General features: G+C 39.9%; 1 protein-coding gene across 2 annotated transcripts in view; it reads left to right on the top strand.

Moving 5' to 3' along the window:
• The first annotated feature begins 1244 nt into the window (after positions 1-1244).
• LOC100374030 (glutaminase kidney isoform, mitochondrial-like) overlaps positions 1245-17632 on the top strand; it is a 32420-nt gene continuing 16032 nt past the window's right edge. Inside the window, exon 1 of one of the 2 annotated variants that reach the window (XM_085504355.1) lies at positions 1245-1710. In XM_085504355.1, the coding sequence (XP_085360481.1) occupies positions 1364-1710 (347 nt within the window). In that variant the 5' untranslated portion in view covers positions 1245-1363. The remainder of the gene's footprint in view (positions 1711-17632) is intronic. The other variant, XM_085504356.1, reaches the window with a different exon arrangement.

Genomic DNA, 17632 nt, shown 5'->3' on the forward strand with positions numbered 1-17632 from the left:
CGTTTACAATAACAAATAAACCGACCCAAGGTTTATAAAAACGATTAAACAGTATAGCCATGTTATTGTTCTTTACCAGACTATGGAATTTTAACAGGGTTGATTCAGATATTGTGTGTATTATTTCACAAGTGCGTCACCAAATTTGAATTTTGCGAAACCTTCATTTACCGTTACCGTTACCTGTAATTAGCGAAACGAACCATTTACGTATTAAATATTGTTATTTTCGACAAATATTTTGTAAATATTGTACATATAAAACCCATTTCCACTGATGAAGTTTCATTATGTGTGTTATCCCCGTTTCGTATCGTTTCTTCGATTACAGTAAGCCAAAATGTGCCAATGACTCGTTAAATCTCGAAGGGCCTTTTAAAACTGTGTGTCCACTTTTTGGTATGCATTGCTAATTACGGCGACAAAGCTGCCTTTTGCTGATCACAGTCTTTTGAGGAACTGTGTGCTGAATGAGTTCAATTTTCTCGTTCAGGATTCTTTATTGATATTTCTGGATAGGTGCCAGTCACCCAATGTACATATGCTGTACATCTCGTGAGAACCTGTCTCATTATCAACCTCAGCACAGTTTCTGCCAAGTCACCAAATGTGGAATTGCTATTTACTTTCAGCTGCTGAATAAGTGTCATGGTATGAACAAATGGATCATCAGTTATATTCATAAAACGTGGTTTGCACCAAATATTGGTGAATATCTTACAGTTTGATACGAAACAATACTTTTATCATCATGGAATGTTAGTTCCTGAACTTTTTCGTTCACAAAAACATATATTTAGTCACTTTCACAAATATTCTATCACAAATGGAACCAGCTATATTAGGTTGTACAGGCTTGGTCGCCATCTTGGGATTGAAGGTCACCGTAATAACCGGGTACAATGGGAGTGCCTATTATGTGGGATCAGACCTTCGCTTATATGCAGTCGTCAGTGTTAGCATGGAGGTACCTCCATGGTGTTAGTAATAAACAACTATTAACCGGACTCTATCTGCGATATATAATGAAACACTCTCAAAATGAATGATGATTAGTGATGAATATACCGTGTCCGAATAACTGAGAGCCATGGTTTCCGGGGGCGTATACTCGATTCATTGCATTATTTTCTGCTGTTTTAATGTTGTTGTTTTCAAATAGCTTAATCAGCAGTAATTTAAACGAGGTCAATCACACCGGCTGACGCACACCATTTGTATACGGTATTCAGTTTCGCTGTGATTCCCGTCACATGACTATAATATGTATTCTTCGTTGAATGTCTATCTCGTACCACAACGAAGAAATAAATGATTCACTAACACAATATTTGTTTTGACAAGAAATCTCTCTCCGATCTCGATGAGTGTTGTTCTCCGCGTGTTTTCGAGGTTAAAGTCTCTCGGAAGGACCCGCCAGTGGTGTGCGTTTGGGGAAAATGCTAGCGTCATCGGTACTACGCGCTATATCAGCACAGACCGCAGTGACAGTGGGACGCATAAGTTGGGTTACGACAAGCCCACGTCTACCGAAGAGAATCATTCAGTGGAGCCCTTAGTAAGTACTGCAACGGTCACGGCAACAGGTAGTGTCAGTAGGTATGTTTTCGACGCCAATCCGCCGACTGACTCCCGTGTACGAAGGCATTCGTTGATGAATTTGACTAACATTGGGGAACTGTTATACCAGGATGATCTACCAGAAAAAAAGTATGTGTAAAGTTTATTTCAGACACGATTTGAGTTATCGGGTGTATTTTTCATGGTATATTATGACCTTGGCTCAGCTCTTCTGCTATTAAATCCAGTCACGTGACATCCGTCATTAACACAAGGCAGCGTAACTGCTGCCTTTGCTAGTGAAACAATGTCAAACTATATGTCGTAAATAAGGTATATGCACTGGGCCGTGATCACATAACGAGCTCAACAATATATGGTCAACGGAATAACAGAAATCTGATTTATGCTTAGCGTACAAAATGTGAAGTGGTCCACATTTTGATCCCGGAACACCTTCCCCAAAGAAAACCTCAACTCCCTGTTTCGTTGGACACCTCGACCAGCTCAATTCTCAGGGGGCAACAGGGAAAATAAATGACATGTCTTTAGACAAAATTAAATACCAATATGTCACAGCCTTTTAACCTTGTAACATCTGGTGTAGTATCCGACGACAGCCTATGCAGAATAAGATAAGTAACATTTGTACTATAGGTATTGATTTTCAACTTGAGTCAATGGCCCTTAGTACTTTTCTGTTCCGCGAAGCATGTGACGAGCCTCACTGTGGCGACGCCAAAGAGTAATATAAACGGTTTTCAGTTGTCGTTTACAATAACAAATAAGCCGACCCAAGGTTTATAAAAACGATTAAACAGTATAGCCATGTTATTGTTCTTTACCAGACTATGGAATTTTAACAGGGTTGATTCAGATATGATGTGTATTATTTCACAAGTGCGTCACCAAATTTGAATTTTGCGTTACGGTTTATAGTGAAGCAAAAACTCATCCCGACTGGCATTTTTTTGCAAGTATGAATTGATTTTAATTAATTTTGATTGTTCCATTTTTTTCTGTTCTTTTTCAAATACATTTAGTATTACGTTATATAGTCAATTGTTCACCTTTTTAAAGTTTCTCGACCGATATTCTGCCATGTTCCATCCATTGTTAACTATTTGTTGATGTGTTTTGTTGTTTCTGTTGTTCTCTGAATTCCATCACAGCTTAGTGTTTTTCTGAAAAATTTCGAAATGTTTTGTTTCGTCTTATGATGTTGGGTGAACGGTCGATATCGTCTATAAAATGTTAAAAACGACGGCTTCTTGACAATGTTCCTTTATACAGTAAGTAATCAGTTCAAACTTTGTTTACGTCCTACTGATAAGCAGGTATTTGACACAACTAACATCCACCACAGTGTCTGGAATCAGAGATAATGTTTACGTAATTCTGATAAGACCCGCTGACTCAACTTTGAAATCAATACGCGCACAAGGTCATACGATATAGGTCAAATCAGTGCAATTGTCACGTTTTGCCAATTAAGGGTATGAAAACACAACACGAGACGAGATACACGGCTCACACGTCATGATAACCCACAGTAAATTGAATGATAAGCAGGCAATAAGTTATATAATCAATTTTAAACTGAGTTGTCACAGACATGCGTTAGATGGCCATAGCGTGTCATTGTTTACAAACAAGCGTCTACCCATGAGCCTTTGTGTTTTTAGCGTGTGCTGTTATCGTCGCTTGGGACTCAATTTATTGTAGATAAGATACATTTCACAACCAAGTGTCATCTATACATGAATGAACGGAATCAATTATTCTCGATGTTCTTCATGAATTTCAGACACACAACGATGCTGACAAATCCAGGTGCATTATGGGTAGTATTAATAAACACCTAACAATACGTCTAGTACACTACATACGGGCCGCATTCAAGATTAGAACTCCCACCAGAATAACTCAATTAATATTTATGAATTTATTATTAGTTTATATTTTAACCTATTTATAAAACCTTATTAACCATGAATCTGAAAAGAAATGTCATATCTTATTTACGGTGGGAACAAAGCATATTCTATATACTAAGTATACTAGCCTCAAAACGGGAAATCAGTGCTGCAATGAGTTAGTACATATACAATCACAGGAAACACGTATTTTACGCCCAATTTCCTAAAAAAAAACACATCCGAGAATTTATTAGTTGTCTGTGGCGAAACGAACCATTTACTTATTTAATTCCGCCCTTTTTTGGAAGATGCTTTATGTCGTTATATACAAGACTAAAATGTGAATATACAGGTCAAGATATACTGTTGTGTGGGACCCTTTTTTTCGGTGATTACTGTTTAATAGTCATTATGTGTAGCATTTCCTGATTGAAACCCCAACTTTTGTATCACATGTGATATACGGTTGGAAATGAATGCATTATCGCATTATCGTCATTTTGTTCTACCCTGTTTTCTTTCATTTCTTCTTTCTTTCATAACACGCATTGGGGTTTTGACTAATTTAAAATTTACCGGTAAATTATTAGTAATAATGCACTTCAGATTACTTTGAATTTATGTACGTTTTAATTCTTTTTGTCACACGTATTGTTATGTAGCAGTATAAATAACAAAACATAATGAAATATAATTCAATATTAAGTGCAATCAGAGGTACATTACTTGGGGTTTGCAACGCGTATAGTACTGTATGGTGACATTATGCCAGGATCCCATGATTCAAGTCTCATCTCGTAGATAACGAGACTGATGCTACGACCTTCTGACATGTATCACCACATTCATAGTGAAAAAATGTAATACATCGAAAATGTACAGAAAATATAGTTATCGTAATCCGTCATATCGTGAGCAGCTATATTGATCTACCTGGACATTCCAGTATCCTAGTTACCTCGGGCATGCGCATTCGCATTTTTCTGAGTTGGAACGCTTATGCGAGAGCGAGATTGCCGGTTCATGGCTTATACGGGCTATTTCACTGGACACACTCTAAACCATGGCAGGTGAAAGAGAAAAACTATTTCTCCGATGATCCACAGTACAAAAAAGAGTGAATCGCGGTCCGGCATTTGCATCTGGCTTTTCTTTATCTGTTTTTAATGCCTCGAAGCCGAGTGAGTGGCCATCGTTGTTGAACTGTTTAGGCTTCGCGTACGGTAGGGTTAAAAATCAATTAAGCGGCTATATTGATGCGTGTACGTAAACCGCAACTTCATCGCTCAAAAAACAAACCGTTTAATAATTTTTGCACAAAACTGTCTACCATAAATGTGTACGGTACCATGGGTATCCTCGGGGGCGGACATCCGGGCATTTTCTACCGCCTGGCAACCTTCGCGGTGAAAACAAAGACCAAAAACTAACAGAAAACGATACTTTGCGATGGTTGTTGAGAGTCCCCTGAAAAGTGTAACAAGATTAGCCCTACGTGTGTAACATATATGAATTTGATTGTTCAGGATTACTCCAAAGTTGAGTTTGTGTTGTTTTCTCGAGTTTTCACCGGCTCCACAGGCGTTCCACAGCAGTAAAGTAAAGGCAGAGTCTTACCTTTATTAAGCTGTCTCTTGGTGAGATGATACACACGTTGAGAATGGATATCTAAACGAAACTAGCGAAGGAACGGTAGCTGAAGCTTGCGTTATTTCTCTAGGTTCCGATCAGACTACCGAAGTTCCCGGATGTTGGAGAATGGGAACTTCGGTACCATTCGGGATCCTTCGGCGATACGTAAATCACATAGGCCATTTATACTACACTCTCCTCCGTCATCTTTTTCGGTGATGGTTCCATTATCCTATAATTTTCTTTTCCAGTATCACGCCCATGTGATTTAGGCCAGTATCGCCTAGGTGTCAAGTCAGTAACTCAGATGGTTATCAAATGCATTGTTACATGATATGGACTAACTAACAAAACGCAACTCAACATCCATCATGTTCCAATACATCCAAAATCCATCTGATCAGTTAGTCCGTCAGTCTATTTACCCCATATAGATGGGGAATGTGCGTAGTGCAATCAGTCATTCACTCAGTCAGTCAGTCAGTCAGTCAGTCAGTCAGTCAGTGAATTGTAAGCCACCCATAATGATGGGTAGACTGAGTCTTGTCAATGACTCCCAAATAAATGAACAGCCCAGTCTAGTCAATCGGTTGTAAGTCACCCATAATAATGGGTAAACTAAGTCTAGTCAGTCAGTTAAAAATTACCCACCACAGTGGGTACACCTTCCACCCAAATTGATGGGTTCTCCTGTGGTACTTCTACTCAGCTGGAGGTTGTTCTTCAGGGAACAAGTTCTTAAAATGTTCCCTCTGACTTGGCGTCAGCCGTCTCAGGAGGACCATGATAACTCTCCAGTGGATCAGCACCGCAGGGCTGCTCGGTGGGCGAAATGTATATCTAGGTGGGATCAGCCAACCATTCTCTCTACAGATGTTGTTCATCTTCCGCTCATACGTGGGGGTCACATTCCAGTTGTCGGCAAATTCTCTATGGAAGTAATTCACCACCCAGATATATATCTTCTCCCATCTTGCTTCTCTTCCAAAAGCGAGAGATCCCAATGTGGTTATCGCAAAAGTAACCTTCCTCTCAGGGGATTCAGATTTCTCCCACAATACCACTGGGATGTGTTCTCTAAAACAATGCCATTTTACGGCTCTTGTCCAAATCCTACATCCCGGGAGTGGACACGGGGAAGTCCTCTCCATGGTTCTCCCTGGCTGTGGTGGTGCAGGAGCACACTTTGGAATCAACTCACTTTTCTTCTCTTCAGGACGAGCTAGCGTCACTATTCGAGTTGGCCGTGACGTCGTTGTCGAACCAGAAGCCTCACCGGCTGGTAATGCTGGCAGTGATGATGGGTCTTTTTCATCTACTGTAACCTTAATATTACCACCCAGCAAATGTGCTCTTACCCTCCTTTCCCTGATGTTACCAGCTTCAGAAACCCCAGTTTCCTGGGATACTCTGCCTTTTCCTTTTTCTAATCTTGATTTTGTTACCTGTGGTTCTGGTCTCCTTCGTCCCTCCTTTTTAGATCTCCCAATTTGTTGGGACTCTGTACTCTTCACTGGCTCCACCCTAGATTTCTTCCAGCTGGGCTCAGAGGTAGAGGGACTCCCGATTGCCCGGGATATCCCTCTCTCTTTCGGTCGAACATCCTTCATTTTTTTATCCTGCTGTGTCACCTCGGCTGCATTTTCCCTTCTAATCTCCAGATCTTTGTCACTTTTCAAACGAATATCCCTACACAAACCAGCCGGGGTTTCCACACACCTAATAGCTTTCTTCTGCGGCACCGTGTTGTATCTCGGGTTTTGGTGAGGTATATTTTCTACAATCCACCTCCTGTCAAACAACTGCAAAGCTTCCTTGTGCATTTCACGCACCCATCCCCATCTGCCATATCTCACCGCCACCCGGTATTGATCTACTAGTGCCGCTTTCAGATTCTTTTCGCTGACTCCCTTGCATAGTGCCAGGTTTAGAATTACCTTGAATGGATCTAGTAATCTATCCCGACGACTTGCCCTATTTATCTCTTCTAATTTCTCATCCCTATTAGGGATTCTTGAATACTCACTAGCCTTGGTGCCCCCCTCAACCCTATTAGGGTCTCTTGGATCCTCGCCACCACAAACTCCATCCTCAACCCCAAGGGGGTCTCTTGGATCCTCGCCACCACAAGCTCCTTCCTCAACCCCAAGGGGGTCTCTTGGATCCTCGCCACCACAAGCTCCTTCCTCAACCCCAAGGGGGTCTCTTGGAATTCCTCCTCCCACAGTTTCATCCTCAACCCCAAAGGGGTCTCTTGGAATCTCGCCTTCCGCAGCCTCCTCCTCCTCAACCCCATAAGGGTGTCTTGGCTTCTTACTGCTGCTTTTCCAACTCCTTTTCTCTTCGTCACTCATCCTGTAAGATAAAATATATAAATCCCTAATAGGGATCAGTTACTCTGAGTGACGATGTTTAACCTTAAATATTTTATTCCGGCCCTTTACAAGAGGGACATATATAATTATTACTGTTTAACTCCGCACGTGAAATACCCCCGACACAATCTCCCTGAAACCACTCATAACATGAGTCACATTGGATCATGAGTTTGCCATCGTCAGGTTTCCTACATAAACAGAATAATTTGTCTGACATTTTGCTTTGATCACCCAAACATCTATGTTGGTAACGCTTTATCCATACTGGTAATTCCTGTATTTCACAGCGCATTAATCTATCATGGTTAACAGTAATAATATCTTTTCTAATCTTGACCCTAAAAAGATAGGGTGTAAATTTTTTAATAATAATTCCTGGACCCTTCCAGGGTCTCAAAAGCTTACGGCTCTTCCCTTTAACCGAAGCTGTATCCAGAACATATACCTTATCACCTACACTGTAAGAATGTTCATGTGTTTTAAGGTCATAATCCCTCTTCATTCTTAATTGATTTGTTTTCAGAGTCTTACGTGCTATCACATGTGTCATCTGAATCGCTTCAATTAAGTCTATTACATATTCATCGTATGTCTTCATTTTTTCTAGATCCTTGAAGCCATATACCAAATCTGCTGGTTGATTTATTTCTCTCCCAATCATCATTTTATTTGGGGTGAAACCAGTACTCCTGTTGACTGATGAACGAAGAGCACCTGCTATCTGAGGAAGGTGTTTATCCCATTCATTTTGTTTGTTTTTCAAAAAACACCTCACTGCATCCATCAGGGTGCGATTGTATCGTTCTACTTGACCATTTGCAGATGGTCGATAAGCAGTGGTTCTTGTTTTATGAATATGCAATACTTCACAAATAGATTTGAAAAGATTACTTTCAAAATTTCTCCCTTGATCTGTGAAGATCTGAAAGGGATAACCAAAGCGTGCGAAAAATTCGTTGATCGCTCCTTGTGCAGTCACCTCAGCTGTTTGAGATGGTAAGGGAATACACTCTACCCATTTTGTAAATTGATCAACCATCATCAAAATATATTCATTTCCCAAGGATGTTTTGGGTAATGGTCCCAAAAAATCCATGTGTACTCTTTCCATTGGAGAACCCGCATGATATCTGGTTAATGGGTACCTTGCGTGCTTATTTCCCTTTTTACTTTCTCTGCATATCCTACACTTGGTTACGAAATTCTGAATATCTTGTGAAATACCATACCAGTAATATTTATCCTTCATACGAGCTCTCGTACGACCAATTCCCTGGTGTCCAGCTGCTGGGATATTGTGATTCAATTCCATTACTTCTTTTTTCAGAGATTCTGGAACCAGTAATTGTTGTTGAGTACCCTCCAACTTATTTTTCCAAATCACTCCATTTTCCAGGGAAAACCTTTCCCTATTAATCCAATAGTGTTTAACGGCAGGGCTAGACAAGAATAGGTCATTCTCGGATGGATATTTTGATAACTTCATCCAATCCAATAAAATTTTAAGATCAGGATCTTCTAACTGAGCCTGTTGTAAATTTTCATCCGGATATTCCTCTGTAGAATTGTTAATATTCTTTTGTCCTGCCCTAGTTGTTATGTACACACGTGGATACCGTTGAATCGCATCCTCTTCGGTTGGATCGACCATGATCTCAATATTCGAATGCGTACACTTTCCTGTATCCTTAGGAATATTACAATCACCACTATTATTGTCAGACCATTCAAAACCTCCAGGGTCCCATATATTTGGGTCTAGATATTTTTGCACACCATCCAGCTCATCTTTTTCGGATGATGTACTCATACTTCTCACCATCTTCCTATCTCTGGCTGATAGTGGGATAACATCATCTACATCACGTACAAAACCAAACCAATTCTCGTGGACTCTGGAACAATATTTACATCCTCCACATGGTAAATCTCTCAGAAGTTTTCCATGACGGTATTCTTCACATCCCAAATCATTGGGAATCCTTGACAACGCATCTGCATTGAGATGTTTCTTTCCAGGGCGATGCTCTACTGTCATATCATACTGACTTAATTCTTCCAACCATCTTGCCAACTGCCCCTGTGGTTCTTTAAATCGCAATAACCAAGTAAGACTACTATGATCAGTACGAACAATAAAATGATTACCCAGAAGATAATGGCGAAATTGTCTTGTAAAACGTATTACAGCGAGCAATTCTTTTCGCGTCGTACAATACCGTCTTTGTTCACTTGATAATGCAAAACTCCCATATGCAATGACTCTCTCTTCATTATTTTGCACTTGCAGTAACTCAGCTCCAATCGCCAAATTAGAGGCATCTGTATCCAGTATAAAGGGATCCCCTCTAGTCGGTAGAGCAAGTACTGGAGCTGATATCAATGCGTTTCTTATTGTGTCAAAAGCTGCTTGTTGTTCACCCTCCCATTTAAAAGGGTTTCTTACCAGTAATACTATACAATGGGGTTGCTAATTTGGCAAAATCTTTGATAAAAGACCTATGATAATTTGCCAAACCCGCAAATCGTTCCACCTCTTTGGAGTTCCTTGGTACCGGCCAATCTCTGACTACATCAATTGAAGACTTTTCCAATTCCACTGTACCATTTTTAATGTTTCTACCTAGGAAATTGACCTCTCTTTGAAACAGCTCACACTTTTTGGGCTTAAGTTTCAGTTCATACTGTAGCATACGCTTAAACACATTTTCTAGATTTTTGATATGATGACTGAAATCCAGACCCAACACTAAAATATCGTCCAGAAACGCTAACACCACATCCCATGTCAATCCTCTCAGCACTAATTCCATGATTCTGGCATAGGTTGCAGGCGCATTGCAAAGTCCAAAAGCCATTTTACGGAAATGCAATAGACCATATTTGGTTGTGAATGCTGTTTTATGCTGACTGTCTGGTTCGATAGGCACTTGCCAATATGCTGAATTTGCATCTAATTTTGAAAACCATTTGTTACCAGATAACGTGTCTAGACATTCTTCTACTAATGGTAGAGGGAAAACATCTTTCACAGTGACATTATTCAAAGCTCTATAGTCCACACACCATCGCACTTTACCATCTCGTTTTCTTACCAGCACTGGAGCCGACGCCCACTCAGACACCGATGGTTCGATAACACCAGACTCCAGCATCTTTTTGAGATGTGCTTCTTCTTCCTGTACAAAGCAGCGAGGAGTTCTTCGTAGATGTTGTTTTATAGGGTTACTGTCGCTTGTATCAATACGGTGTTTGATTGCAGAAAAATTTCCTAAATCAAAATCATCCACCGCAAATGCATCTTTGTAGTTACACAATAATAACCTTAATTGTTCTGTCTCATGTGGATCAAGATGTGCACTAGAGCGTTGATACAATTCTTGAAGATGTTCAGGGATTTGCATAGAGTCACTCCCATCCCTTGAACATAAAGGGATATTTTCCACCCGTGTGTGGCAGACCAATTTCTCATCCTCCCCCATCATAGGGACCATATCGACTGGTACAGCGTTAGCTATTTCCCTACCAGGGCCCAATACCACTTCATAATTTGTTGGGTTCACCAAACAAACTGTTGGATTATTTCCACCACTATGTAGAGTTTTCATAAGCATTACCTCCAGATTGTTCAATGGCTCCAACATATATAAACCCATCTCAGTATTGATTTGACATTTCATTTTCACTGCATGGTTAGGGGGTATCTCAACCCTGGCAATTGAAATGACCCTATTAACCCTAGGGCTTGATTTGTTGACAGAAAATGTCATGTGAATAGCCTCATTACCAAACTCCAATAGATTTCTATCCATCATTACTCGCACCTTGTTTGGTTGTAGAAAATCTAATCCCAGCAACATATCATCTTCAATCGGAGCCACATATACATTCATACCAATTTCAGTTTCACCTAAAGTTATAGTAGCTGGTCCCACGATTGCTGCATCCATCTTAAGCTCCCTACCAGCTGTCTGCATTTTCACTTTTCGAATAATGGAGGGTTTATTCTGCAATCGTTGAAACAGTCTATCTGAAATAATGGTTACCTCTGCCGCTGTGTCTACTACCGCTTGAGTTGAGTACCCCTGTACTTTGATAGGTACAGAGTACATAGGTCCTGAGCTCAAACGGTATGTAACTACTTCTTTTGCTTCCGAAATCATTGCACCCACATTCACCATAACATTACATGTCTTGGATTCCACATCATCAATGTTGGTAGATACATTATTCTCAGTGATTATCGGAAGGCCCTTATTTTGTGGCAGGGTCAAGCTTAGGCCTGATTCACTGACCCTTGTTCGTTTAAATCAACAAACTGGACCCTTTTGTTATCAGAATCTGACCTCCCAGTTAAATTGGGACAATCTCGTTTGAAATGACTCAAACTTCCACATGAAAAACATCCCCTGTTGGAAGGGGAAGGGGATCTACTACTGCTTCGCTGACGATTATTAAGTATACTAGTTACCCCTTTAAACTGTGTCACCATTGTCTCCATGGTAGATCTTAATGCTGACATATGAGCCTCCAGTCGTGACAAACGTACTTCAACACCATTAGGATTCTCCATTTTTCTATCATCACGACCAAAATCATGCTTATCACGTGGCAAGTTGTTACTGAACTGTCTAGATGGAGAAAACTGTCGTCCTATAGCCTTTACGGACACTTCATCACCATTACCATCGCTGTCATTGCCTTCATATCCAATCTCACGCTTGGTAGACTTTCCGTATATTGCTTTATTGATGTGCTGATACCAACGAACTTGATCTATTGAATCCTCTACTGTTTTAGGACGCTGGTTGGCTGCATACTGTCCAGCCTCTTTATCAGCACAGCCCTGACAGAACCTCATCACAGCTTGTTTATACATATGTTCATCTGGAACATCCGCATAAGCCTGTGTCGCCAGGGATAAAACCCGATCTGCCCAGTCTTCCAGTGACTCCCCTCGTTTCTGTTTTGTTTGATGGAATTCAACTTGGGCAGTCTCTGGAAGTTCCCTGAATCCGAATCTCTTCTCCAATTTTTCTATCACTTCATTATAACGGATCTCTGGATCCCGGTCTACCAATAAGGTGTAGTGATCACTGGCCTTACCTTCCAAAAACCAACACAGGAAGTCTTTACACACCAGATTAGACCACTGTTGAGCTTTCGCATACTTGGTGAATTTGATGAAAAAGGTACGCCATTTAGAACTCCCATCATACATCAAAGACTTTGGGATACTGGACGGCTTAGGAATAGCCACTGATCCACCCCTGTGTTTCCTCTCAGCTCTTTCATAAGGGGAAATAATTTGTACTGGCGATGCAGATCTATCCCCTGCCAATTGACTGTGATCATATTCTCTGTACATAGGTGCCTGGTCTGATCTATTTCCTCTCGCTTCACCCTTATAATGATATGAAGGGGGGAAACTATCTTCCCTTTGTCTAGGGAAAATTGATGTAGGAGTGAGATATTTGTTTGGTACCTGATTTTGTCTTCTAATTACCCCTTCCATCCTTTCTTGGAATTTGGAGTTCTCATCATGTCTCCTCCATTCTCTCTCCTCTTCCTCCCTACTGTTTGAGGGATAATGGTAGTCTCTGTGATAATCTTCTCTACCACTATAGTCACGATTGAAATGACGTTCATCTCTTTTATCCCTCTCCAAGCTTCTATCCTCATCTCTGTCATCTTCTCTATCACAATAACTTCTTCTTTCCTCCTCTAATACACGATCATACCAATCATCAGGGGTTTTAGGACGATCTTCTACAATATTCCCAAAAGTAATCAATTCCCTTTAGGACGATCTTCTACAATATTCCCAAAAGTAATCAATTCCCTCAGCTCACCTGACACTTGAAAATGCGGGATGTCTTCCAACATTGCCATGGTCAATTTTCCATTCTCCTCTCTCAACTGCATTATTCTGTCTGCTGTTCTTTGACCCACTCTGGGCAGACGTAACAATGTATCATAACTACAATCATTGATATTAATTTTCTTTGACATTTTGAAACAAGAAATAAATTTTAAAAATAACACAGTACAATTTTGAAATATAATACCCGTATAATAAGGGTAAACACTTAAGTACAATGAGAAAATATCAATGATGAACTTCAAATCTAGATTTAAGTATTCAAAATACTTCCTAAAAATACAGGAAAAACAAATACTATAAACCTCCGACTAAATTGTGAATGACACAATAAAAATTAAAAAATTGATAACATAATATACACAAAAATAATTAATATTGCAACCCTTAAACAGTACTAGGGTCCAAAGAAAATATCTCCTAAAAATGATGGAGAAAAAAGTATAATGGTTACAGTAAATTGACCTTCACTGTAATGTAAACACTCACAATCTAAACAGTTCGTTTGTTCATTAACAAAAAGAAATCCAATAAAGAAGGTCTACAACACACTGTATACAAAGATATTCAATCACAGCTATGAAAACTAGTTTACAGTGCATAGAATACAATGAATATACAACACCCTCTTACGTTACGAACAGAAGAACTTTTAAAATTGATTCTATTCAACGGCGTCTGCTCTCGTGAGACTAGGAACAGGCGGTATAAACAAATATACGTCCGTTCCACACAGCACAGAATTTTATGAAATACAACTAAAATTTTCACCAATTTACGAAAAATATCCCACGAAAATGTGGGAAAACAAATAAATATACTAAATAATATTCAAATTACTGTGAATATTCTCAGAAATGCTCACAAAGTAAGAAGAAAATTCGGGAAAATTGTTTTCCAGAAAAATCGACGTCTCGTGACCCCAATATAAACAAACTGAGAGTGAAAAAATACTTCAAAACTCTCTAAAACGATAAATATTCAACAGAATTGTGCCGGATAAAAAATTAACAATACCGGACAAACTGAAGAAATGAAATATCCTACTAAATAACAGTAGAAATGTTAACAACAATAAAAAAACTTCAAAAACAACAAATCGAAGTCACGTGAAAATGGCGTCGATATATAAACAACGTACGTTTATGAAATTAACTCACATCGGTTAAAAAGTACGTAGAACCAAGAAATTGGTTTAAAAACAATAAATAACACTAACAATGTTTTGTTTTTTTAAAAAATCTAAGGGAATACTCCCTAAACTAAGCTCTCACGCTGGAATGTGCGAAAAACGCAATTCGTCTATCGCGTGACGATCGACTCTAACTATGAGACAACTTTCCACCAACCCTGTTTAAGAAAGGGTTAAAAACCAAAAACACAGGCACGAAAGTTGCTCGCAGCGCCAGTAAAGTAAAGGCAGAGTCTTACCTTTATTAAGCTGTCTCTTGGTGAGATGATACACACGTTGAGAATGGATATCTAAACGAAACTAGCGAAGGAACGGTAGCTGAAGCTTGCGTTATTTCTCTAGGTTCCGATCAGACTACCGAAGTTCCCGGATGTTGGAGAATGGGAACTTCGGTACCATTCGGGATCCTTCGGCGATACGTAAATCACATAGGCCATTTATACTACAGCAGCGCGCACAAAGCCCATAGAAATACGTGGTACAGTGGTGCGCGTCTTAGCAACGTAGAACGTCCGTGACGTAGCTCCGCCCCCGAGGATTAGCATGTTCTAATTCATAGAAACGCGCCCTGAAAACGCTTTTGTTTTCCATTGGAACATTGTGCAAGTGTTCGTTTTATGGGCCACTAGGCGTTGATCGGGCGCGTGACGTGCGGGTACTGGGTGCCCACCGGCTGTTCAGTATTTGTGACCGAAACGTGGGTCTGCAAGCTACGTCTGAACTTCTTATTACATTCGCTGCCATCGCCGTCCGTGTCGTAAAGGAATCACGTGCATTAATGGCTAGGTAAGGTAAAAATTATCTGTGCATAACATACAAATCTTTGTTGTTTTTTTACTTCTCCGCCTTTACAAGAGTTGTTAACGGAACCATCGTGACATCTCTCGGCGTAGAATGCCTTCCGAACTTAGACCGGGAACTAGCAGCGTAAACTGACTGCAGATTTGCGCAATTTACGCAGTTTATTTCTACAATATTTCTAAGTTTCATTTATCATTATGTAGTAAAGAAATTACTGAAACGATTTATTATAACAGTAAAATACTTGCCGACCGACGATTGACTTCGAAACATTCCAAATTTCGAACAAACTCCCGGCACTCCTTGCGCGATATGCGTAGATCGGTGTAGAAGACGCCGACCTGCAGCGTCAATGATATCAGGCCCTGTTGCTTCGGCTTCGTGTTTGTTTGTTTGTTTTTTGTATTTACTTATTTATTTACTTCGACGTGCTTCGCTTTTCTGAGAACGAGACCACGGAGTCCTGTACAATGGCTGCACACCAGCTGACACACTTAGAGCCAAAGAACTATAAGAGAACTGGTGATGGTTGTAGAACCATAACTGCCTCAGCTCAAAAGATTGTTATGTAATACAGGGGAATGTGAAGGGAAATGTATTGTAGTGTTACCTCTGTGTAATTTACAATATATCTGCATTAACCTCTACTTTAAAGGACAATATGGGAGTTGACTTAAATGACTGGTAGAAGCAAGGCTGGTCAAATTTTGCGAAAAAGTAGTTAGAATTTCCAGATACGCAATCGACACATTGTGGGATATCAAAATATCGATGATAAACAACAAGTGATATTTCCAGAGATGTAGTTGGAATTGAAGCAAAGGAGTGGCCTATTAATCCATGAAACATACTCACACATATCTGTACATATCCTGTCTTAGTGTGTGGGCAAAGCTGTCATGCACACAATCGGAAAAATATGTTATTACTGTAAATTATTATGAACAATAAAAACTGAAATTAATAAGGAAAATATGTGATTTGCTGTACAGTTTCCAGAAAATTATTACAAGTCCCAGAAGTGCATACAGTCGTCAAAACGTACAGTTTGGTGACAGTTGGGAATGATACCAAGATTTAACAATTCTATGAGAACATCGCAATGTTCTTTTAACACATGAAACGGATGTGCATTAGTCAAATTTTGTATAGTTTCAATAGGTATACAAGCACCTGTATATATTTTGACAATAAACCCCTCATTCACATTGTGCAAATACAAACAAGACATTAAACCTTCTTGATAGTAAAAAGTAAGTGTTGTATAAATCTGAATGAAAAACGTCATTACTGTGCCAATGACATTGAACTTTGCTCTTCCATAAAGCAGCAGTTTCCATCTTCAAATAATGAAAATAACATTGATACCCTGACGAAGCATGTCTATTGTTTCACAACGACTGTCCCACGGGATTTTCGTATTCTCAATTTCTCAAGATAAACGTCCCAAGGCAGCATTTCTTGTATTAATTTCCATTGCACAAAAAAGTAGCAAATACTGTTACTGAAGCACAGAATTTGCATGATTTTTTTCTCTCCGACCATTCACGCAAACTGCAAACGAAGTCTTTTACTTCATCCATAGTTGCTGACACTTTGCAACCGCCTTGATGGATGTATTGTGACGTATTTTGACCCTCGATTCTGACCTTGCATTCTGGTTTCAGTTACCGCCCTTTCATACCACTTCAGTTTCCTTTCATCATTTCATCCAGATTCCACGATATTTAATATTTAAAACCAACCTTCATTTCACAGTCACTCTAGTTTTTACTTTTCTAAAATTATTTTACTGATCAAAAGACTTTCCACTCCCATCATGCAATCCCCCATAGTACTTCCGGAAACACAGAGGCGATCGCCAGCATATCTACAAATAACCTTGCTCTCAGGAGCTGAGGAATAATCAAAGATACGCATAACTGTATGTGACACCAGTCGATGGTACCCCCACCCCACCCCCACCACCACATAAAGGCTGCAGGCTAGACGTACAATTGAATATAGTTCTGGTTTTCCTGTGTACTATGGCGCTACATGGACGACAGTGGAGGCGAACGACACTGCTATTTATGGCGGGGTGTGGTTAGGTTTTAGGGAACTAATAAGTCATCCATTATCAATATGATCTTGAGGTTTCGGCATCCTGGCAAGAGATGCATGTTAGGAATTGGCCGTGGAAATTCCGGCGGAGATGGCGGATTTTGAAAAAAAAAAATCTAAAACCTAAAGCGGGAGGGTCGTCACTTGCGCATGCGCGGGAATTGAG

Source organism: Saccoglossus kowalevskii, chromosome 10 (assembly GCF_978046115.1).
Source record: "Saccoglossus kowalevskii chromosome 10, keSacKowa6.1, whole genome shotgun sequence".
Lineage (NCBI taxonomy): Eukaryota > Metazoa > Hemichordata > Enteropneusta > Harrimaniidae > Saccoglossus > Saccoglossus kowalevskii.